The sequence below is a fragment of the Agelaius tricolor genome, unplaced genomic scaffold (assembly GCF_023055355.1).
Source record: "Agelaius tricolor isolate 1412-34295 unplaced genomic scaffold, bAgeTri1.0.p SCAF_1, whole genome shotgun sequence".
NCBI lineage: Eukaryota > Metazoa > Chordata > Aves > Passeriformes > Icteridae > Agelaius > Agelaius tricolor.
In genome coordinates this window covers 43,047,647-43,072,205 of record NW_027269261.1, presented here as the reverse complement: position 1 = coordinate 43,072,205, position 24,559 = coordinate 43,047,647, and the positions used below count along the sequence as shown (strand labels likewise).

The 24,559-nt window shown below is 42.8% G+C and overlaps 1 protein-coding gene across 3 annotated transcripts; it reads right to left on the bottom strand.

Annotated features, from left to right (window-relative positions):
- Positions 1-5,070: 5,070 nt before the first annotated feature.
- TAF5L (TATA-box binding protein associated factor 5 like) lies at positions 5,071-24,542 on the bottom strand. 3 transcript variants are annotated; one of them, XM_071431626.1, is made up of 6 exons: positions 24,408-24,542; positions 23,682-24,011; positions 20,194-20,338; positions 15,498-15,602; positions 12,071-12,795; positions 5,071-7,085 (listed from the first exon to the last, which is right to left on the bottom strand). In XM_071431626.1, exons 2-6 carry the CDS (start codon positions 23,682-23,684, stop codon positions 6,288-6,290), a joined length of 1,776 nt encoding a protein of 591 aa, XP_071287727.1. In that variant the 5' UTR covers positions 23,685-24,011; positions 24,408-24,542; the 3' UTR covers positions 5,071-6,287. The 3 variants fall into 3 exon arrangements, with proteins under 3 accessions (XP_071287727.1, XP_071287733.1, XP_071287743.1); XM_071431632.1 differs by lacking the exon at positions 23,682-24,011 and having other exon boundaries at positions 24,408-24,540; XM_071431642.1 differs by lacking the exons at positions 23,682-24,011; positions 24,408-24,542 and adding an exon at positions 24,118-24,251.
- Between the last annotated feature and the right edge of the window lie 17 nt (positions 24,543-24,559).

Genomic DNA, 24,559 nt, shown 5'->3' with positions numbered 1-24,559 from the left:
CACGGAGACACAAACAGTGCCACAGAAAGGCAGGTTCTCAGCATTTGTGTTTATCCTATGCTGGTTGCAGGATGAGGGCTGTTGGAGAACCCAGGATGTTTTCTCTTGAGAGACTTTGGGGAAGTAAGACTTATGGATGAATAATTTTAAAAAGAAAAGAGAAAGCCAAGCACTTCCTACCTCCTGCACGTCAAGGAGATCTGCCTAGCAAAGGCACCAGAAAGTTTAGGTGCAGCACAGCTTTATACTCCTGTTTGGTTTAGGCTTTATTTCTGGGTTAAAAAATAATATATAAAAACACAACCACCTCCAAACTCACAGATGGTTCCACAGTCATCCTAAATGGTCATGAAATATTTGCACTAGTGGAGTTGCCAGGGGGGAAGAGAGTGCCTAAAATTCTGGCTATTCTTTTCCAGTCTGTTAACCGCATGCAGATTGCTCTGCTATTGCCTTAAGCAAAAATGGCAAAAAGCAGCAGCAGTCCCGCACATGTCTCCAGCTAAGCTGGTCACCAATTAAAAAAAGAAAAAAAAAAAAAGCTGTGCAAACATGCCTTGTTTCAACTGCAGTAATGGGCTGAAGTTGTGACGTGTTAACCTAAAATACTCCAAAGCGACACGTGCACTCACGACTCCAGTCCCTGGGAGTGAATGTTTAGGGCTTGGCGGATTCCTGCTGTTGAAGTACATGCAGCTCCGGAAGGATCTGTGCTAGTTCTAAAGGGCAGCTTGTCAGTACATGAGTTTTGTTGTGCTTTTCTGGATGCCAGACAAATGGCCATTCTCCACATGCAGTTGGCACTAGTTTGTCTCGAGTTGTCTTACAGCATGACCCCAGTTTATCACTGCAGCAGCACACAGCAGCTTCTGCCCTTATTTGCCCCGTCCCTCTCCGTGAACTACAAAGCACCAGTGGCTGTTGCAAAGCCAGGCGCAGGGCTGGCCTAAGCAGACATCAGAGAGCACAGGTAATATCACTGCTGTCCAGAGAACAAGAAACACCTTCTGGCAGGAGTGCTTTGTTATCTAGCAGCCTTTCTCCCCTTAGTGTGCACCTACCTCAGTTCCTTCCAGGAACTTCCCAAGATTCAGGTGCAATCCAGCCTTTGGATATTTCAGTGGGGTATTGCTGTATCTACGAATAGAGCTACGGCACTCACTGCTGTCTAGGTAGCCCGCTTGTCTAAGTGTAAAAATGGAGCCCGATCTGGCAGCTTCCAAATTAGGGGAAGGGGGTTCAAGATATTTCTGAATATCCCAAAGAATATCCCAAGATCAAAAATTTCTTTCAAAAACAGGCAATTCAGGAAACAGGCAATTCAGTCTCCTACAGCCTACCTCCATTAAATAATTTTAAGCCACAGGAAAAACAAACAAAAGAACAACAAACAAGAAACACCCCAACCCAAACCCCAGGCTCGATATTTACAGGCCATTTACAAGGAATGCAGGGTGATCATTTCAATTAGCTGCCTGACCAGCCCCACTGCTGCCCTACCAGGGCTGCTGGAGTAAGTGCTGATGCTTGATGCGCGGCAGCGAACAGGAGCATCACTACTCCGTTGGGGAAAGGACTGATAGCAAAGAAATAGAACTGGATACCATCATGATCCTTGTCTTGTGCCCTGACACTCATGGCTCGTGAACTGCCTCCCGTCCCATTCTCCAGAGCTGGGATAGGGATTCCAGCATACCTCCTCCCTTTCCAGCCCAGTAGAGGGATTAGAATGGAGTTACTTCCTCCTGTTCTCAGGCAAGGTGTCAGAGGAGCACTGCCCATGTGCTTGTACAGCACCAAACACTATAAAGCCCTGCTGTTAGCTGATCTCCCATCTGTATATGCTAAAATATTGTTGTTACCAGGCTTGTCATAAACAGAAGACCACAACTTCAATGAAGATCACAAACCTGTGCAAAGAGAAGGCAATTTTATCCTAAAAGGAACTGCAAACACCTGGACTAGGCAGGAAATCAGGGCTACTGTTAAAGTAGGCTTCTGAAATTTGTCTCTTTCCTCCCCTAACCCTCAGCTTAATGCAAGAGTAAAGCTTGTAATAGCAAGTTATAGAAATAACTTCTACAGCTACTTGTCTCGAGACTGCTTCTTCAGGATAGCACACAGTAGGTAACACTTTGCCTTAAACCATGCACTTAGAATGTATCACCTCTGTTCACCTGCTGCTCAGTGCTGTTGTATAGCAGGGTCCATGAAACAGAAAGCCCGACAGAGGTTTGAAATTGTTGCAAAAAATTACCAGTCCAGAGGAAAATTTTTATTAGTATTTTGTACTTGAGGTACACTGAGCAAGGTGAACGTTGTTATTTCAGTCAGTTTGGGCTCCTATCCAGTACTTAAAAAAAAAAAAACAAACCCATAGCTGATGTGCAACATGCCAGGATAGTCTTTGGCAAGGGACATCCAGGCACTTAATTTTACTGTCACAGTGGTGCCTTGTAGTGGTACAGTTTTAGAGCCTGGCTCACCATAAGCAACTAGACACCACTCAGAAGAAAGGCCATTCCAGGACTTTTTCTAAGAACCCACAGAGCCCAGAGGTCTAACAAAAGGAGCAACTGTTGAAACAATGTTGACAACATGGCCTGAAGTCCTTTTTATTTTTCTTGGCGAACCCGAAGGACCTGTTAATGGAAATACCATTTTTGTAAAGTGTTTTTAGACCTAAAAACACTTTTAAGAGACAATCTTTTCACAAAGTGATAAGAATGGGGAGAAGTAGGATGAACTTTACCATTTCAGGAATTAAGACATTTAGACCAAACAGTGTGGCAGCACACTGCTTGGGAGATGCCTGTGTTGAAAGTGAGAAGGAAAACTTTAGTATAGACGTGTGAATGGGTGTAGCAATTTATTAGAGCACATACCCTTTCCTTTCCTCAGTATTCAGTGACTAAGCATGGACTTTTACCTTAGCTTTGTCTATACCTGCTGTGGCCTGGACTACATTACACCCTGGAAAGGCATTTTACTCTTCACTGTCTTTTTCAATTCAAGAGGTTAGGGAACAGAACAAAATTATCAGATAGCAAATGTCAAAACCAAGGAAATATTTTACCCCCTCATAAAATCAAGGTGTAGAACCTCTTGCTGCAGCAAACTATGTGGAAGTATATAGATGATTAATAAAAGAGATGAATCCATTTTAGATGAAACTAAGTACATCAGCAGCTACATAGCATGCAGTGCCAGGGGTCTACTATAACAAACCCCAAACCCCAGCACACCTAGCTGTGAGAAGACAGGATTCTGTAAACCAGGAAAGGACTGCTATCTGTTTGTCCTCTGAGTGTCTCCTGACAGCCACTGGCTGGGACCATGCAGTGCCTCGTGCCCTGTGCATCATCCAGGAGGCACACGAAGAAAAACGTTTTGCAGGGGAAGGAGAACCCAGTTACCCAAGTGAGAATTATGTTACACATGGACACACAAACTGCAGGATACTGCTATGATGTTTCTTTACATTTGAGTGCTTAACTAGGTCAACTTAAGTGCTTTTGTGGTTTTTGGTATATATTTAGAATAGAAGTGGTCCATGCAAGTATACTTATTTCTGAACTAGATAACTAATAGAGGCTACAGTCCAAATTTTGCTACACTTTATGGTATTCCTTCCTTCCACTCATACTTTCCACCCAATTCTGCCTTAAAATTCAGCCTGTCAATCAACTGCAGACATTTTTTAGTTTAGATTATTTCCTAGCTTCCTTCAAAGAGCACCAAAAACTCTCCACACAGTACATTGCTGCTTATATGTTTGAAGAACATAACTAATGATCATTTTCCCAACAATTCAGGAATCACTTTCACATCTTTTAGCCTATGTGCATATAACAGGATTTGCTTCTGAAGTCTCTTTACCCTTGTCACTTCTACATGTAATACTTTAGACCAACCCAAGTAGTAATAAGTCAAATTCTGCTGTAGAAGAAAGATGTTAAAGGGAAACTTTGTTCTCAGCCCATCTCACTCTTACTTCCACCCCCTACTCTTTCCCCCTCCCTCCTCCCCTTCCCTTCCTCCCCTCCCCTTTTGGTTGTTTGCTCTCCTTCAGGACCAAAACTCCAGCTGCTCTAAATCTAAACACTGCTCAGGACATATGGCAACCAACAGCAAAATGAGTTCCAGTGAACACTGGTGGCCCATATCCTTCCTGGATATTCACACAGGCCTTCAGCCAAAACAGTCATTTCACAATAAAATCTTTGGGCTGGAATCTACAGAATCCAGCAAAACCACTCAAAACAATTAAAGGGATTACTGCAGGTTGAAAAATACCATGTGTTTGGTCTGGTGAGCAGTATTGACTCAACAGAACTGAAGGAAGTCTCTCTGGAGACCTGCATAGCACAAAGCACAACTGTCTTCCATACATTTTTCCTCAACATGCCCAATTCTGGTCTGGGATTAAGCTACTTTACACTTCTGATATGCAGCGATCAGATCAGCAGTGCCATTCAAATGCAGGTGTACAGAGGGGTTTCTGCTACTCCCAGCACTGAGCTGCAGCACATGCTGGTGTTAATGTCAGAAAGGTCAAACACTTTTCTGGTAAAAAATTTTTGTAGTTTACTGTTTTGTAAATACACAATAAAATAAAATGGCAACTCTGAGTTGTTGTCTAAACTCTTAAGATTGTTTAGACATTCAAGAGAATTTTCTCATGAAAATCCAGCAGGGCTAAGGGAAGCTGATGGGAATTATCATTTAATACCCACAGCCTGTCTAAAAGACATCTGCTTGAAAGAGGCATTTTGACACATTAAACCACAAAGTAAAGGTCATGTAGTACTACAGAATGAGGCCTTCAGGTGCAGTGTTAACCTCAGGGGGTACCTAGATCCTCCCCAAACATATCAGCTGGCCTACAAGCTGTATCAATATCCCATTCCATGATGTGTCCCATCAGCTCTGTGGAAAGCAAGCAGGGTGACATCAAAACAGCACCAAGTGAGCGAGACCACCAGATTCAGCCTCCAGGTGGGTCTGTCTCATGCAGTGTAGGGGAAGCTGCCCTCCTCTTCTCATACAAGTCAGAGTGAACTTCCCAGAAAGGGACCAAACAATTTTTATTTTTCTTTTTAAACTAAATGCTTTTAATAGAAAACAAAATACAAAATAACTCTTTCCAGAAAGCAGAAATACTTAATCTCTCCAAATGACAAACTAGAACGTGCTTTTTCTGCAGATCCTTGTAAATGCTGATGATTTATCTCACAAAATGTTCATGAAACCGGTATTGCAACATTTGAGAAAAATCCAACACTGGCAGAGCTGCCTCTGTGTACACACAATAATTTAGTAATACTATTTTTTCCCATGTCACTTTGTGTGTTTCTCCTCATCCCCCTCTCCCTAGACTGCCAACTTCCATTTAAGGAAATCTTTCTGTGAGGTGCAGTGGTGGGTTGCCATGCCCTGTTTCCATTAGGAGTCCAAACTTGGCTGTTTCCATTCTATGGTGCCCTCCCTCCAGACAAGGCAAGTTGTTCGTTATTCTTAAAGCCACCACTCTGTCCCCACTGTCCTCCCATCCTCAAAACACAGTGCAACCAGAGTCAGAAAATTTCCTAATTAATGGAACATAAATACACATAATCACAGCTAGTACCAGGAACCAAATCCAAACAACAATGCAGAGATGGGCCCCAACTGAGGTCAGATTTCCTTGCCCTTACTCAAAAAGAACAAGGGTATTTTCTACTTATTTAGTCCAAAATATGCTGGAAGTGCTATAGGGAGCTGAAATATTTAGGACTACTATCACTGTAGAAAATACATAATGTCCTTTTAATAGAAGGGTCTTAAAAATGCTGGTCCTCTGCAATACCAGGAAAGCAAAAGCAAAACAAAATAAAAACCACTGGGCCAGTAGTTCTCCACACACTCAAGCCAAATTAACAGTAGATAAGATGTGCCCATCAATCAATGAAGGATATTTAAGTGCAGGTCACCAGCTTATCTGGTTGGCAGTTTCACTTGTCTGGGCCAGGCTTTCAGTTTCCTCAAGTTACTGGATTCACTCCCCTTTTTCCCATTCCTAAAAGTACAAAATTAGAATGTGTATGTATTTTCATCAATCCTCCTTTTTTTCCTTATTTTGTTCAACAGCACAGGCGTTTTTGTGACATCTTAAAGCATTTGCATCACTCTGAACATGCCTTTCAAGGGGGCAGAGGAAGAGAAGTGTTTCACAGTCAGTAATCTCAGTTTGCAATGGACTCTGGCATACAAGACACCCACCCACTTCCCTAAGACAAAAAGCAAAATTAATGTTCCTGATTTTCTTGTGCAATTCCAGTCACTAGAAGAAGATTACAGGCCATAAACTGTACGCTCAGTACATTATTCATCTGTCCGGTATATACACCAACCAGTTCACTGGAAGACCCATCCGCAGGGGCGTTGCAGTACGTGTTCCGAATGTCCCAGACCCGAACCGAATTGTCCATCGACGCCGAAGCAATTAAACTACTGTCAGGGCTAAAAGTAAGGCTGGTTATATTGTCTGTGTGCCCCCTCAGTTCTTTGTAAAGAGTTCCTGATGCCAAGTCCCACAGCTTCAGCCGCTGGTCTTCACCTGCCGATGCCAGGTACTTACCGTTGGGGGAAAAGGCGAGTGCCAGCACGGGGCCCCGGTGCCCGGTGAAAAGCCGCACCGAGTTGCCCTGCTGGGTGCTCCACAGGCGCACGGTTTTGTCCGTGGAGCCCGTGGCTAAGTAGTTGGAATTGGGGTGGAACTTGATGCAGTCCACATCCGCCAAATGGCCGGCGTATATTCGCAGCGGGTACGTCCGATCAAACGACCAGAGCCGGGCGGTGCGATCGTGGGAACCGCTGGCAAAGTACAGGCTGCAGGGGCTAATATCCAAATCCCAGACAGGATAGGCATGTCCTTGGTACAACACAGTGTTTGTAAAGCTTCCGAGGTCCCAGTACCTGATGGACATGTCCTCAGAACAAGATAAGAGTCCTGAACTGTCTGAAAGGAACCTCGTACTATACACAGGTCCACAGTGTCCTCTCAGGATCTTCATTTCTGTGCCTGCGTTGTCATCCTCTTCCTCCTGGTCATGAAGAAGAAACAAGGAAGGAAAGCATGTTTATCTGTTCAATAAATATAAAAATCTCCACGAGGAAACCAGGAGGGTGTTAATACAGAAGGAGTTAGATTATTTACTTTATTTACTTTAGATGTGGCACAGTTTGTGCAACTCTGAGACACGAACATTGCTGGTACATTTGCTACAAGTGAATACTGAAAGAGATGGTGAGATAAGACTTTAATTTTGGTAGCCTTATGCTCAGTCCAGAAGGCATCCGAACCTGAGACTGCAGGCACAGAGGGGAAAAATATTTAATAACATTTTTCCTTTTGCTAAAATATGTTTTTAGCAAAACATATGCATAGTCTCTATCCACTCTACTACAGAAACATTTGGCTAAGATGTTGAAAGCAGATCTTGGCATCTACTCTTTTTGTGTGGTTATTGTTGGAAGTGAATCTCCCAGTAGAGAGAAACAATCACAGACGTCTTAAACAAAAGGCAGGAGATGGAAAGACAAAGCATATTTGACAAGCTGTCTGCTTAACCTTCTTTCTCAATCCCGCAAGTGAACAGAAATGCAGCAAGGCTCTAACATCTATTTCTACCTCCAAGCTCCATCAGGATGCTTTCACATCCTCACCCTCCAAGAACCACCTTCGAGAATAGCAAATGTATGCAGCTTATTTAGGCCAATGTATCTATTTTGGTGTAGAAGATGAACAATCACAAAAATGATGGCACTGGAAACCTTTCCATTCTGTTATTCTCCAATTCAAGTACCAGGGCAGACAGTCAACCAGTAAAGACTTTTGTGTTTAAAGACTATTCAGCGAGCTGAGCTAAAGGAATCTCCTCATGGATGGTAAGAGTCTCTAAAAGCCTACTCAGGTAGCACCTCTTGACACTCTAAGACTACAGACACTACACAGGTTTCAACAGATCTCAGAAGTGTCCTTGCCTGACAAGCAGGGGTCTCACTGACAGTACAAGATAACCCTTGCTTGGGGTACAGCTGCGTAGTAGCCTGAGACTAGCCTTCCTCAGGGCTGTCAGGAAGACACTTTTCCTCAGTACTGAATCAGTAACACTCATTCACAGACAATCTCTGCACATCAAATTCAACACAACATCCTTTTGTTTGTGAGCAGCCCCTTTATCATTTATCATCTTGAACTGGCTCATTTCCTGCAGAAGGAGCACTTCCTGCCCTGAGAGGAAACCCAATTCCCCAGGGCTGCTGGCCTGTTGACAACCAGCAGAAGTCAGAGCAGCAGAAGTCAGTGTGTTGTAAGCAGCTCTGTATCTCCCACACCCCCACCCCAGACCTCAGGACCCACAGACAGTTTGGCTTCAGACTTAGCAATAGCCCAGAAAATTTCATGCTGTAGGTGAGCAAACTCTGACTTGGCCATCTCCTTGCCTTTCTCCATCTCAACAGTGGTATGTAGTAGGAAGCAAGGCATCTTTAGCAATGCTGCTTCTCCTCATAGTCAGTGCCCATGGGAGCGTTATGGTGGGGCTGGAAGCCAACTTCCTCTCTGCTATGGAGGTGAAGCAGAGAGAAACTGCAGGCTCTGGCATGCAAAGCACCATTCTTATTCAAATTGCTTTTCTACCTCAGATAGAGCATGGCTTACTGGAATCTACAGCATCTCTAGGCTGTGTTGCCACATTAAAGGAGAGTGGCTGATACCTGCAGCATTTTGTACTATTTAATTATGACCATAAGATTCCTGACGAGTTACCAGTGGAAGCCCATTCAAGCTGCCTGTATTGTACTACAGTTTCAGCAAATTTTGCAAGTCCAGGTACTTAATTCTGTGCATTCAAATACAAGGCTACATGGGCTGTCTGCAAGCACCTCCTCTTCCCTCCTTGTATTACTGTACCAGGACAACACCTTCTGCAGCATTGAAACTCATACTCCTATATGGTCACAGGTAGCAAATCTTATCTTTCTGTTTGACACCCACTTAGCACAACTGCACACTCCTGTCACAGCTCACTGAAAACAGTACATCTATAATGCTTCTGAGTCACCACATTTTTCAGCTTCCTCCCTATCCAAGTTAGTCTGCTGACCAGATTAGCAAGGCAGCTGCAAGTGCAGCCACCAAGCCTCAAAAAGCAACAATGATAGCCTCAAAGAGAAACAAACCATAAGCTCACATTCCTCCCCTTTTTTTTTCTAACCAGTAACAGGTTTTCCTGGGTGTCAATCTCTCTCATCCTGCAGTGCTCTAAAGATGCCAAAAGGAAGACCTCATATCTACCTATAGCAGAGATGCCCTAGCAGGGAACGATGAAGAAGGATGGCACACTTTGCAGGACATTTTTTACTGCTACTTCCAGAATTCCCTCCTATCTGCCATCAAGCAAGCATCATCCCCACTCATTATCACTTGAAGGACCACTGCCACTTAAAAGCAGAACCTTAGAAGCAGAGCTAAATGGGGTCAAGCCTTAGTCTTCACAGGATTTAAAGGCTGGCACTGTTGTGGCTTGGAACAGAGCATTATTTTCCAATGTTGATTTATGGAGTACCAGCAATGAGCATGGTAAAATTGCAAAGAGACAAACAATACTTTCATTTGTACAGCTACAAAACTCAATTTTTATACTGGACCCAAAGTAAGAGAGACTATAAAGTGGCATTTGTGAGATGCTACTATAAAGAAAACAGAATTACTGTATTCTAAAATAATAAGCCTCTCTTATTTGCAACAAGCAAGACTACACTAGTGAAGTACACCGCAGCATGACACTGAGCAAAATTTAGTAAAACTACACCTAGAAGATGATTTTGACCTTGGTGACACAAAGGCTTCACATGGACTAGGAAAAAACTTGTTCTAACATTTGCTAAGTCTCACCTTGGTTTACATATATATATATATATATACACACACACACACTCCTTCACAAGTAGAATTAATAAACCCAACAGAGTAGCTTTAGTGCAACCCTGAACAACATCCACTGAAACTAGCATGATTTTAGACCTTTGTGACTGCATAAAAGGAAGGATCTGTTTCCTTGCAGAAAATAAAAAACTAGGCTGAAGACTACTTATTTAATGCATTACTATTTAAATACATTATCCAAACCTAATTATACAACACGGAAATCAACCAAACCAAATCTTAACATCCTCGCAAGTTATTCCATAGAACTCACAGAAGTAATGTCAAAGAGCATTCAGAATTTTTATTCTTTGTCAAAGTCTGAATCAGCTTTATCCCTGTGAATTGCTACTGATCAGACTGCAGTGACAATCTGAAATACAGCCTCTGCTCACACTGAGCTGCAGCCCAGTCAAGGTAGTCTGGTTGGTCTTGGTATCTTTGGCTTCCTCTCCCATGGCATCAAAGCAATTGCTGGCCTGTTCCCACCTGCAATGCTGTGGGTGCCTGTGTATTTCTACTTAGGTCTCCTAGATAACTGAATTTATTTCCTTGTAGTCAAGGGGCTTTCATTTGCATTTGGTAACCAAATTTGTGTTGAGGCTGGTAATGGTATCCTCTCTGAACTCCTGCTCAGGTGACTATTTGTTTTGTCAGTGGTGAAAATTATTCAGGGCAATGATGACTTTGATCTGTGCTGGTTTTTGGCCAGTTTTTTTTGCTTCAGACTTGTGCAAAAAACATCAAATAGTCACCAAAAGCTATTTGCATTCAGGATTCTATGAATTCCAGGATACCATGGCTCTCTCCTAGTACACGTACAATAAGCAAGTCTATGACTACATGCCAAAAAAAGCTAATACACACACTCCTGATAACCTGACAATATCTCACTTTTCCACAGTCTAGAGCCAAAGAAGGTGACCTGCTGGTTTACCAAATTTTCCTCTGTTGCAGGTGCTGACATTTGGCTTCTATGATGGGCAATACACAGTCACATGCCCTATGAACTCTTGCAGTTTACAAGGAAAACGAGTCCATAATTCTATTTTGGGCTAGTCTGACCCACTTACCTGCTCACTCTGCAAAAAGGGTTAACCTGGGAAACAGTGAACATGCTGCTGTGATGTCTCACCTTGATGCTTGACTCTTTTCTCAAGCTGTTTAACAAAGCAATCCCTAATCACAGATCCCTAAATACATCAAGCTCTCAGCACTCTTCCAAAATAAATAGAAAAAACAGTGGAAAAAAGGGTGTCTCTCCTGCTAAACACTCAACATAAGAACAAATGAGTTAGTTTTTTTTTAAGGAGAAGGGTGATTAAACAACAGAAGAATCAAAATTTTGATCTCTAACCAGATATAAGTTGCTACTTGGGCAGTCATGTGGAGAGGGGAGGAAAGGTGTGACTAGAAAGGGAAAAAGAAAAAAAAAAAGTCAAGTAGAAGATGTCACCTAGCACTGTGTGTGAAGTAACGGTACACACATCCCTGTCCTTGTCTCCAGCATTCTGGACTAGAAAACCTCAGAAGTTTCTACACTTCAGATTCCTTAACAAAGACATTTTGCATAATTTTTCCATAACTCTTGACCTCTGGTAAATTAAGGTGACACCTGAAATACAGTTTTGCACACAAGCATCTGATCAGACTTCTTTAGCTCTTTTCCTTACTGTGTCTATATTTTCCTCTTCCTGTGCGTCTGCCCCTTCTCTCCACCATTCTGCCTGGTTTTCCTGAGCTACTTTTCATCCCAAAGAAGGCTCCATGCTTCTCAGAGAAGAGAGCCTACTCCTTTCACCTGTCCTTTCTGGGTTGCCTGTCTACTGTCATCTGTTCAAGGACAGCTGGAGGAGGGGGACCAGCACCCAGGACTAACAAACTATGACCTAAGCACAGACTGATTGCACCTCAGTTTACCACTAACAACCACTGCAGGGAAGAACAAGGATGACAGGAGGTTATCAAATCTGTGCATCAAGGCAGGCAGGTTGTGCAATAGCCTCAGAGTTCCCTAAGACATGACTACATACTCAACAATGTAGCCTCAAAGCAGGCCAGTAGAAGGGGAAGAAGGGGGGGAAAAAAGGGTATCCAAACCTCCTCATCCAGGATGTCACAAGCCAAACGGATGCGGGACACATCAACAAGGTGGGGCTCAGATTTCAACTTCCTGGAGCGCAGGCTCCACAGCTTCACACATGAATTATCGAACCCAGCAGCGAGCAGCTTGCTATTTGGTGAAATCTCTGCAGTGTTCAGCAACTGCTCCGTGTTATAGAAGGCATAGAAACAGATGGTGGTTAAGGAAGGGGGCCCGTCCTTGACACGTTTAATGCTGTCCTGCAGTAAATCCAGCGCTGCCTCATTCTGCAGAATGGACGCTGGCACGTCGCTGGGTTCCAGGCCGTTGCTCTCGTTGCGTGAGGAGCTCCCACCGGCATAGAGCTGGTAGTCAGTCCTCTTGGCAGGCTGCACATCCAGGTGAATGTGCAAGGTCAGGACTTTGCACAGGGCGTTGTTGTTGTCACTTTGGAGGTAGCGAAGAAGGTAGTTGTAGCTGTCCTCTTGAAGGCGGATGACGTATTTGTTGTCCAGAAAAGCCCGGAGCTTCAAGTTGGACAGGATATCTTGAATAGTCATGGTAGTCTGCAACTGTTCAACGATATCCTTCTGGCTGGCATTCTGCAAGAACATGCCATGGAAGCGGCTGTAAAAACTGTCCACTGTGCTTTTTAGGCCATTCTGGACCATGTTCAGATGGAGGTAGACGAAGAGGGGATATAGAAGAGGCATCACTTCATGGCTGTGCTGAGAATCTGAATCTATATTAAAAAAACAACAACAAACTTTGAGTGACTTTTCAAACCGCTTCCTACTGGGAAAAAAATAGAGCAAGGACGACTACTGGGAAAGCCCTGACAGTGACATCGGAAAGCAAGCAAGAAAGAGACATTTGTTGGCACATCTAAGCAAACTTCTGTCACCTAAAGGAGGTACAATAGAGATTGCCACATCAGTGAGGTACCTTGTCAGAACAAAATGCAGATATTTCAAAACCCTTTTCAGGTGTGGGACAACTAATAATATACCACCTCATAAATACATGATAGTTGAATTTTCCCATTTATTTCAAAAGAAAAAGTATGCTCTTTGTACCCTTTTTTGGTTGTGATAAATGAACTTTAAAATGTATTAATTATATTTAAAAGAGTATTTTATGTGTTTAAGCCAAAATTATTTACCTAGCTTGTCTGGCCTGAGCTTTTTTTCCCCTCTCAGCTTCAGTAAAACGTGAGTGTGGTGCTTTGGATGGAACTGATTTGTCTTCAGGGGAAAGGAAGCTACAGTTTCCAAAATGTACTGCAATATGCTGTGCTCCTGTTTTATTTCTGTGCCTGCTCATCTACATGCTTTTCTCTCTCTGCCAAGGCAAATCCCAGCAGTAATTCCTAGTACACAGTGTAACAAACCCCGATTAGGCTGTGCTGTACCTTGCAGAGGCTGATCTGTGCAACAGCTCCACCCCTCCTTCCCCAGCTTCTCTGGGGCTGTTTGCCAGCTGCAGGGAGCTGTGACGAGCGGAGCCTGCCGAACACCATAGCAACAAACAGGGCCACAACGACTTACTACCACAGGACCAAATGGTCCGAATTACTGGAAAACAAATAGGCACTGCTGATCCTCAAACATTTGCTGATCCTCAAAATGCAAAAAGCAGTGCTGCTTTTCAACATGCTCTTCCTCCTGCCACTCACCAACGCATGATCTCTTTTCTCCCTTTCCATTAGGTAATTTTTCCTTTGTGTTGAGCACTCTTCCAGACTTTCTCTAGTCCATACTGTGTCTCTGTCTCATTTCTACAGGAGTAACTACAGAGTATGCATGGAGTACAGTGTATGCATACATATTTGCATACTTGAGCATCACTCTTCTTCCTGTCCCACTGAAACTGGGCCAAAGCCAGTGAAAACAGTGGTCTGCATGTAAGTAAAAGCTCTAAGCAGTCAGCAGGTCTTTTTTCTCCAGGTGCACTAGCCCAAAACAAGAGGAAGGACCTCACTTTGCAGTAGGGGAAAAAGGGAAGAGATGGGAAGTTGGCAGAAAGAGGAACAAAGAAAATGTTCCCTAGGAACATATGAAGAGGTTACAGGAGCTGGGTCTGTGTAGCCTGAAGAATAAGGGGGCATTCAACTGCTTGCCTTCAGTACCCAGTAGGACATCATAGAGGAAAAGGAGCCAGCTCTTCTCAGGTGCTCAATGGAAGGAAAACAGGCAAGCTGCTGCAAGGGAAATTCTCACTGAATTGCAGCAGGGCCCTAGAGATGCACAGCAATCTCGGAGCAACCTGATCAAACACCCATCTTGCCCTGCTTTGAACAGGTGGTTGAACTAGAGACTACTTAGTTAAGTTACTCCATGTCACTAATCCCCTGCCCGCTCCTCAGTGGGGCAGGCATCACAGAAATGGGAAGTGCCCTGCTGTGCCTTGTGGCTGGTTGGCAAGCTACTCCCTTGAACAAACAGAGGTAGTTCATCTGTGTAAGATATCAAACTAGAGCAAGAGGGACAAAAAAGATGAAAGCAGTCAACCTGAATACCAAAACCTATCACTTCATCAAGCATTAAGCAAGCACTTCACCAAGCACTGAACAGAGCTATCATACTTCTAAAAATCTATCAAACCATAAGGATTTACTTCAAATACTAAAGTGCTAAGGTATTGAACTGCTGTAGATGACAAGACTCCAATAATTCATTATTTTCTGCCTTTGCCTTCCTGCTCCCTTCCTTTCCAAACCTATCAGAAATAATAATCTCGATGTTATGCACACTGGGATCAAATCCCTACACTGGACAAATACTGTGCGACATCATCCTTGGTACTATTCTTTAAAAATTCTGTCTGCTTTCTTCTCCCCATGTTGGGGGCTTATAGAAGAAATAATGACATTCCCAAGAGTACTTGTTAAAAAAAAATTATAGAATAATTATAAAACCTTTAAATAATTGACTTCTGCATCATTATGGAGTAAGAATTTTTTTACTTTGCTGTATTGCTCCAGTCTCAAAGTCAGTACATCACCCTGCAAGAAATACAGCTAAATTTATGGGAAGAAATTCTCCCTTAGAAATCCAGACCATCATAAAAACAAGCCAATTACGGATAAAATTAAAAACCTTAAACTAGAATACAACAGAGAACTACAGTCTTTTCTCAGTTACTTGCCTTTCACATAAAACACTGATTTTCTTTCCTGTCCTATGTAAGTATGGTGTTGTCTAGAAGACCTACAAAGGGCAAATGCTTGATCAAGAAAGGGCAAAGAGCCAGCCATCTACAAAACTTAAAAGCTATTCAGCACACAGAAAACAACAAAAAAAAGAAAAATGAAATATTTCTATTTTAACAGAAACCTCAAAACTAGAAATAAAAACATTGTTAGAGACATGATTTCAAATTTTACTATATTGCCCTTTACTCATTTCAATGACAAAAAAAGTCAGTCCGTGTTTTTTGATTTACCTGTCAGAAAATTGCGTAATCGTCCAAACTGTACTTCATATTGCTGGGGCTCTGCCAGGCAGGGAGCTGCAGACACGACGTTGGCACAACCAGACTCAGATTGGACTGTGAAATAAAAAAAGCAAAACATATATAAGGATTTAAGGATTTTTACATATGTGTGTCTGAAAACAAAGCTTCTCATAAAATCCAAGGTATCCAGCCACTCAGATGACATTTCATCTTTAAAACCATTGAGGTATGACATAGTCCAAAGCATCTAAACATGGCATTAACCACCTAGACAGATAATGAAGGAGAAAATACGCTGAAAGCTAAAACCCACCCTAAAAATCTCAGCAACTCACCTGCTCCACCCAGAACACATTTTCAAGTTTTCAAATATAACCTTAAATTCCCAAGAAGTTCAGTGTAACAACCATCAGAGACCGCTTAGAAGTTTTACAACTGTGGTTTTACAACTTTACACTCAGAAAAGATGAGGAAAGCAACATACAACTTTCTATGAAGTATAGTTTCTTTTCAGTGAGTCCCACCAACCATCATGAACAGGTCTAAAGTGACACTACTTCAGATTCTCAAATTTCTTGTCCCGGTCACTATAATTTACAACAAATTATTATCATTTATTAAGTCTCACAGAGGTGGTGGAGAAAACACTGAACGTCTAAGCAAACACTTTGTAATTTTTAACCAAAATCTTCCTTCCTCCCTGAGGATTTTAGGTTAAGGAGTAGCTGACAACTGACCACAAACTCAGTTGTTACGGTCTCCTCAGATCATGTTAAACTCTTTTTCAGAACAACATTTTGGAAAAAGCAGTTCTGAACTGTTTAGGAAGGGAACTGGCTTCTCCTTCTCTGGCACCAAACCTCTGCTGTTCTGCTAATGGCCTGGAATCCACAGGAGACTTTGTGCAAGTTTACAGACATGCATCAAGAAACCCCAGGCACATGTAAATGCCGGTGATTAGGAACCCAAGTTTTGCTGTTCTAAATAGAGCACAAGAGGGCAAGGAGTTTCACTATTTCCCTTTCAGTTTTTTTTCTTCAAATCATAACTCTTGTCCCCTCCAAACCCCCTATTTTTATTACTTTCACTTCAACTTATTTTGGTCCTCCTTGCCCTGCACCACTTTCCATCCTCTGCCTTTCTACTCCTGATTGACTGGGGGGCTTTTTGTTCCAGCATTTGGCTCATGCACAGAGGCACAAGTCTGACAGCCTTGGAAGTCTATAAACAACATTATCAAATGTTCACACGCTGAAGAGAGATAGGCCAGACTCCAGCTCATCTCAATGCCTCTTATTAGAAAGAGATCTGCACATGGTACACAGGCAGCCTGCCGCTATTCTTGCCCCGCTCCTCTCTCTCTTTCTCTCTGGTAAGACACAGGTTTACCTTCCTTCAGCTTATGTAAATACAGGAGATATGTTTCGCAAGCTGAATTCAGCTCTTTAAACAGAGAGATGGGCTGAGCTCATCATCCTCTCTTGAGAAAAAAAAAAAATCAAAACAAAACCAGATTCCAGCACCCATATGATATCATCTCTTAAATCAGTTCAGATATAAACTAATATAACTTGCTGAAAGGCATAGCTACACTGAGCTTTCTACAGCCTGGGTGCTTCAGAAACTCAAAGATGGTAAGAGCTCCACATTCACATACTGGTACTACTCAATACCTAAAGTAAAAAGCTCTGCTATTTGGATGTAAAATTGAATATAATCAATATTCAGCACAAGAAAGTAAACTGCACGTATGCACACATAGTAACTCTACAATACTTAGTGACAGTTTCCAGTGTCACCCACACAACTCTTTGTAAAAGCTAAGAAATACAGAAATATGAGGTCCTGTCTCTTATGCTGTCTATCACAGGATTACATGCAACAGTCAAGTCTTCATAGAGATCTGATGGCCTCATTTCTGCAGGAATGGCAATGGCCTTGCTCATGCTATGCAAGCACAACTCATTGGCCTAGACTTTATAAGGTATTTTCTCCAGGGCACAACTTTCTCTGCATAAGCAACTTAATTCCAAAATTAAGGTGTACTTCATGCTTCAGAAGGTGGAGTATCATCTTTGTCTACCTGTCCTGAAACAGTCTGACTGGGCAACCATCATGGCCTATTCTTTCAGTAAACAATGCTCGAGCTCATTCCCATCCAGCAAATGCTAAATGAACCCTACATACCAGAAAGTTCTAACAAATTCTAATTCTTTGCCTTCCCAAAACTTTAAACCAATGAGAACTGCAAAAAGGATCAAGAAATCAACCGATTCCAAAACAAGAGTGAAATTTCATGCACTGGTAGAAATAAAACACTGGCTGTATCTTTCTCATACGTTAATAAACCTACCACAGTTTCTTTTCCACCTTCCCCAGTGGTCATCTATTGGAAATATCTGCTCCTTCACATCCAGTAAGTGCTGCCAGCTATGCAACCGGACAGGAAATTCAAAGGAGCTCACTCCTAACTCAGGGATATGGGCAGTACCCTCCTGGTCTTGTGTGTTAGCTACCAGCAGAATTGCTTCCAGCTAACAAATGTGAGACTACTGTAAATGTTGTGTAACAGCAACTGATTCCTATTTTGGGTGAGTATGATGATGTATAATTGTACATTATTTCAGATACTCATATGTGCTAACAGTGCTATGGGCACTATTATGGGCACTATTATGTTCCTTGGTCACTCACTCTGTCCTCAGATATTGTTCTTGTTTTCTAGAGAAATATTGGGATAATCACAAGGAAGCTCTGTGCTATGTTTTACTGCAGATATAATCAGACAGAATTCTAGATAATCTCATCTGGGCTCCCTCACCCACAGAAAAGGTTGCACCAGATCATCTTCCGAGGTCCCCTCCAAGTCTCCCATTACACAGGCTAGTTAATTTAAAAGTCAAACAATAGAGCTGAACGTAAAAAACAAGGTGAGCTTTGCTAAGGAAAAAGCAAAAACATCTTCAGAAAAACACATTTGATCACTTTCCCCAAAATAAAGCACTGCAGGCTTTGCAATCTGCTCAGTTTTTACTCCGTTTGCAAAACTAAGATGACTGCAGCAGAAAGTATTTTCAGCATCTGTTGTCAGATTAAGTAACAAGCTTGGGTTTATACTTTTACAGACATTTTTCTAACAGTCACTGCTGGAACTGCAGCATGCTCACTGACAGCTCACTGCAAGCACATCTGACAAGAAGTAGTAAGCAGCTGAACACACGAGAGCAGCCCATTTTCAGTTCTAATGAAAACTGATGACTAAATTCTCAATGACCATCTACAAAAACCATGCACTGGCAAGAGGATACAGACTAACATGAAATTTAGTAATAATATTTTGTGGAATATTTATTTTTTCAGTAAAAAAGGCAAAATGTAAACACACACTCATTCACACTCTTTATTGATTTTTTTTTTATGAGGCCATGCAAAGGGCTTGTAATCCAGTTCATCTCCACTACTTCAGACACTTCTGTGTCCTCCTGATATGGCTGGTATCATATTCTGAGCATGTTTTGACACTGACCTTTCTACCCAGTTCTCACAAAAAAAATCTCCCACTGAAAAACAATTCAGCAGTTTACTTTGGTTTCATTCTTTCCCCATCTTTCCCAGTACTTTTTCAGAGATTGCAATAAACTTCTGATAGGCTGAAAAAAGCAAGGAAATGAAAAGTACTAAGATGTAAAGGTAAAAAAAAGTACCAAGATGTAAAGGTAAGAAAAAGTACTAAGATGTAAAGGTAAGGAATACCTTTAGAGTATGTTACCATAGTATTTTATCTGTTCCTGCATCCAGCCTTATCTAACCACAAACACAGTTAAATAGCTACTAATATTTTGTCAAATTAAATCACGTTACAAGTAACTCCACCACTTGATCTCCTTTGTCTGAGATACTGTCATAATCTAGGCAGTTTCATTGAGAGAAAAGAGTTTCTCCTTGCTTTTTTACCCAAAATGTCAGCCCAGTATTTTTTATTACTTTCACAAGTAAATTTAATCTCTATAATGTCCACATAGCTTTCATCTTTTCAATACTTCTATGTGCTCAAGCAGCAGCAGAGTTTGTTGAAACAAAAATTATAATTACAATGACAACTGTCACAGACACAATTTGGAAAGCAAGCAGTGTGGCAGGATTCAGAAGTCTTTAAGAAAGAGAAGGAAGTTTATCTCCCTCCATGCCTTTTCTCATCCACTGAAGGTTTTGGGTTTTTTCCCCAAATGACAAGAGCAGACCTCTCATAACTACAAAGCTGACCATGCCAGAAAAAGACCCAGCCTTATCACTTTAATTTCACATGATATAACTCTGCTGGAGTACAAAGGTACAAAAGAATTTCCTGCTTCTACTTCCTTTCTCATCTAGGTTCTTCTCCCTTCCATTCCAAAGCACCACTACTCACCAGACTTCACATTATTTGAGATAAAACATATGTATTTTCCATTACCCTCACATGGCATTTAAGCCTGATGTTTCACTGACTATGAACGTCACCTTGTTACACTTCCACCCACATTTTCATTCTTCCAAAGTTCATAATTCACACCAACTTAACAGTGAGAAATTTCTTAATTTTAAAAGGAGAAATGTCCACGTGTGCAGACAAATTCATACAGCTGCCAGCACACGTGCTCACAACTCTGCCAAGAAGTAGTCATGGAAAATACGGTAGGATTACCTGTGAGATTAGCTGCCATCTCTTCAGCAGTCTGACACAGCCTCAGCCCTTGTTTTAGGGGACCTTCCGAGTCCACATACTGACGGCGCTTGAGGTAGCAGGACACTGCCATCTGAATCTGCTCTGTGCGTACGCGTTTCATGACCTCAAAAGGAAAGAAAGAGGTGATGAGACTCTTACAGGGCAGCCTGAGATCAACTTAGCCTGCAGCTGCATTGATACTGATAGAAAACAAACATCTCTGTAGTTTTGTTGCCGAGGTATGAAACAGAGCCCTCAGGGATTTGCCTCTCAGTACTATGGCCCAGACATTTTGTAGATCCCTGAAAATATTTTGCTGCCTAATTTTACTGATTTCACAGAGGAATAAAAAATAGTTTTGAGGATTCTGGACTAAAACACAATGGTGAACTAAAGCATTTTAGTAAAAAACAGCTCATAAAAAGGGAATATCTCTCCTCCTTGAGTTTTGACAGCAACAGTTTGAGTAATCGTCAGTCATTTTCTGGTTCCTCTGCTTGACCAACCAACAAAGAAAACTCTAGAATATTCAGTGGAATGAGAAATTAACATACAAAGATGGAAATTTTGGAAACATAATGCTTTATATAGCAAATCTGTTTGGAGAGTCCAAGAAGCAAAAGCTTATTGGTGGAACTTAAAAGGTTACTGCCAGATTTCTGGCACTTCACTCAGATGGTCCCCAGGAAAAAAAAAGAGGGAAATGAAAAGCAGAGCCTTCTTTATCACCTGCCTTGATGTATCCAGGCTTCCCTCTTACAAAAATTTGAAACAGAAATAATCTTTTGAAGGTTTTTTTAAAATATACATTTAGGAACCCGTCCTCACAAACACCACTTGGAAGTACCTCAAAATCAAAATGAGCCCAAGGCTACCTTTTAGCCCCTGGCTTGTAATAAAGGAACCTCAGTAAGATGAATGCTACAGCTCCCTTGCTATTTGGGTAATCGCTGACTGCACCAATCCTTCACAACAGCCATTGACTTTACACACAAGTTTAGATAACCTGAAAGGCTTGAAATAAAGCACAGCTAAACCACAGGGGTTTCTTCCTATCACAACATCAGGTAAAGCCTGCCTGGAGATAGTTCAACACCTTACAGCCCCACTACCAATGACATGAATGTTTCATGAGTACTAGTGCTTCCTGGTTTGAGCAGCTAAATCTGATGAAACTCAACTTCTCTGAGAGAGACAAGGATGCCCTTCCTCCTTTTGTAGGAACCATTATTTCTACCAAAAGGACAGCTTTAAAAATACAAATGAGTTTTTTCTAATACCCATGCACATTTTAGTGCTTATTCCACTTACTAGAAAAATAAGCCTTCTGTGAAGTTAGGTACAAGTGGATGAGGATGCAAGGTTTCAGCAATAGTTCACCTTCAACAGATATGTGGAATTGCAATTCTACATGCTTGGGTGAAAACCTTAAAAAGATTCCCATTTGTTCCCCCAGGTTAAGTAACTGTTGAGTGTGGGGAAGGGGCATCAACAGGTGGGAGTTATCAAAGCATTTTCGGATAGACTAATTAAAATAAAATTTTCAACACCTTCTTTCACTCCAAAAGCAAACTTCCTTTTCATCTTCCTGCAATTAAAGAAGTTATATCTGAGACACTGTCTCAAGTGTAACACTTCTGCTGCACAAAACTGTAGGAAAGACAGAACTCTTATCAAGACCACCAAGTAGAGCGGACCCAAGGATGGACCAGCAACGTAGCACTCTCCTAAAAACACCCTTTAACTAAGCTTCACAGGGTACTGTTACCATTCTGCATTTCAGCCAGCTGCACGGACTCACGTGCAAGTGATTTGCCCAGGTCCACACCGAGGCCTTTATGCAATCTGTACAGTTTCTTGCTCCTCTATGTACTCCCCCCTGCAGTCACAGTAGGGGATGTTAGCAGCATCTCAAGGAGATTTCTTTTCCCTACTCCCAGGTGACACAACAGGAACCCCCTTAAGGAAATGTGTCTTCATCAAGAAACAACCATTAGCATCAGAAACAGCAGTCACCCATACTCTAATTTCAGCTCTTTGCTTCTTCCTTCACTTTGCTTTTATACTTCATACTCAGCATTACAAAGAATAACGTCACCAAGGCAGGAAAAGCATTCAGGAAAAGTGCAAGAGCAAAACCAACACTCCTACATATATTCTTTATTGAGCCTTTTATCAAAATTAGAGTGTATCATAAAATAAACATATGCTCCCAAAATGCTGTCAGCCTCGTCCAAGATTGAAGCCACACCAATTTACAACAGGTCAATGATGCAGAATTTAAAGGCATAAAAGGACAAGCCTGCCATTTTTAACTTCCAATCAATTTTAAAATTCTAGCTCTCATAACTGAGGATAATCTCCAAAATATGTAACAAACTGAAAGCATATAGAGTTCCCTGTTCACAAAATGCATAAAGCTTGAAACAATTGTTCAGAAGTCCCAGCTGTCTCATTTTCCTCGAACAGCCAAAGAGAATAATAAATACTAATGCTCCTAACTAATTTTACTGATAAGAAAATATTTAAGGAAAGAGAGAGGAAAGATCACATTGTGAGAATGCAGAGCTACAATGCAGCATTTTCTGCAGTGTTCCAAACTGGAGCACTGAAAAAAGGTTAAGGTAATTTTTTTTGAGGAACCAAAGCTACTGAAAAAAAAACCAGAGCAGAGGCTAATAAAACAAAACACATTGCAAATTCCTCCTTCCTGGAAAAGCTGGAAGTTAGCTGTGAACTAAGCATTGGGCCAAGGAAATTATTTTCCCGCCTATGCTACATTTCAGGTACAGGTTTAGGCAGATTCCACGGCCTTGAAATAATCCCAGTACAGACACACTAAAAAGAACTTAAAAACTAGCACTGGAAACACAGCTTTTAAAGACTCTGTATTCCTGTCCTGACACTGGGAAACAGTCTCTTTCTTCCAACAGACTGAGGAAAGACCTGTGAGCATCTGCGAGCTAAGTTAAAAAACACCCAACTCCCAAACTAATAAAAGCATAAAACAAAAGCATTTTTTGAATATTCTCTAATAAAAATTCTGTCTCAGGCCTCAGTTGTGGACAGCAAAAAATAATCTTTTATCCTTTATCACCGCAGGTGAAATGTGGGGCCTACCAACAATAACAGGTCTCAATTTTTAATTTTGTGACATTAGGATAATCTGAAATTTACAAAATTTCAGAGTAAACGAGATAAAGATAAACTGATATGTAGATAACCATGAACTAAGAGCCAAGGGATGTCGCACATGCAGCAGCTGCAATTCACAAAAACAGGCAAGTAAACATGACAAGTTGACTTGGAGAGCATGGTGGTGGTGCAAAATAGGAAAACAGCATAGCAGGAACTACGGAGAAGGCTTTTGCCTGAGCAGTGGCATTCATGTGAAGAGGCAGAGAGAGAACAGCTGTGATTTTAAAAGAGCATGAATCCATTTGCATTTGGACCGAGATCTGGCTCACCATCCACGAATGACGCTTTGCCAATTCCACATTGTTTCCCCCCGACCCCCCCGCGGCCCCAAGTCGGTGCCAAGCAGCGCTTCACCGATGTCCTCGGCGGGACCAGCGGGACACGCTTTCCTCCAACCCCCTTCACACCACCTCGGCTCGGGCTCTGCCACCGCCGGGCCCTTCCTGGGCCGAGCGGAGCCGCGAGACCCGGCACTGCCGGCCTGTGGGCCCTGCCGGGGTCAGCGGGGCCGGGAGCCCTGCGGGGCCCGCGCCCGTCCTGGGGCTGCTCCGCGGGCCGAAGGGCGCTCGCTGAAGGGACGCCAAAGTTAAAGCCTTCTCCTGTCAATATTAAAAAAAAAAAAAAGAAAAGAAAAAGAAGAAAAAAAAAAAAAAGAAAAGGGAAGAGAGATGGCGCGATAAGAAGACGCTTATTAAACCCACGCACTTTCCAAAGGAAAGAAGGATATCACGACCAGAGGCCCCCCCGCGACCTCCGGGCGCAGGGCACGCGCCTGGCCCGTCCGCAGCCGGGGCTGCCCCAGGGCCGCGCCCGTGCCCGAGGTGCCCCCGCCGGCCTGCCGGGAGCTGCCGGGAGCCGCCGGCCGCGCCGGGCCTGCGGGCCTCCGCCACGAGGCGGCCCGCGGGACGCCCGGGCCCTGCTCCCGCCGCCGGCCCCGCCCCCCGCGCCCCCCCGTGCGGGCCCCGGGCCGCGGCCCCGGGCCGGTCCCCACTCACTGAGCATCGCAGGCGGCGGGAGGCGGCGGGAGGCAGGCGGGGGCCGGCGCGGCCGGGGGGCGCTGTCACTGCACCCAGCGGAGCCGGGCGCTGCTGGCGGGCGCGCCGCCGCTGCCGCCTCCCCTGCGGGCCGGTGCCGGTGGCGCGGCCGG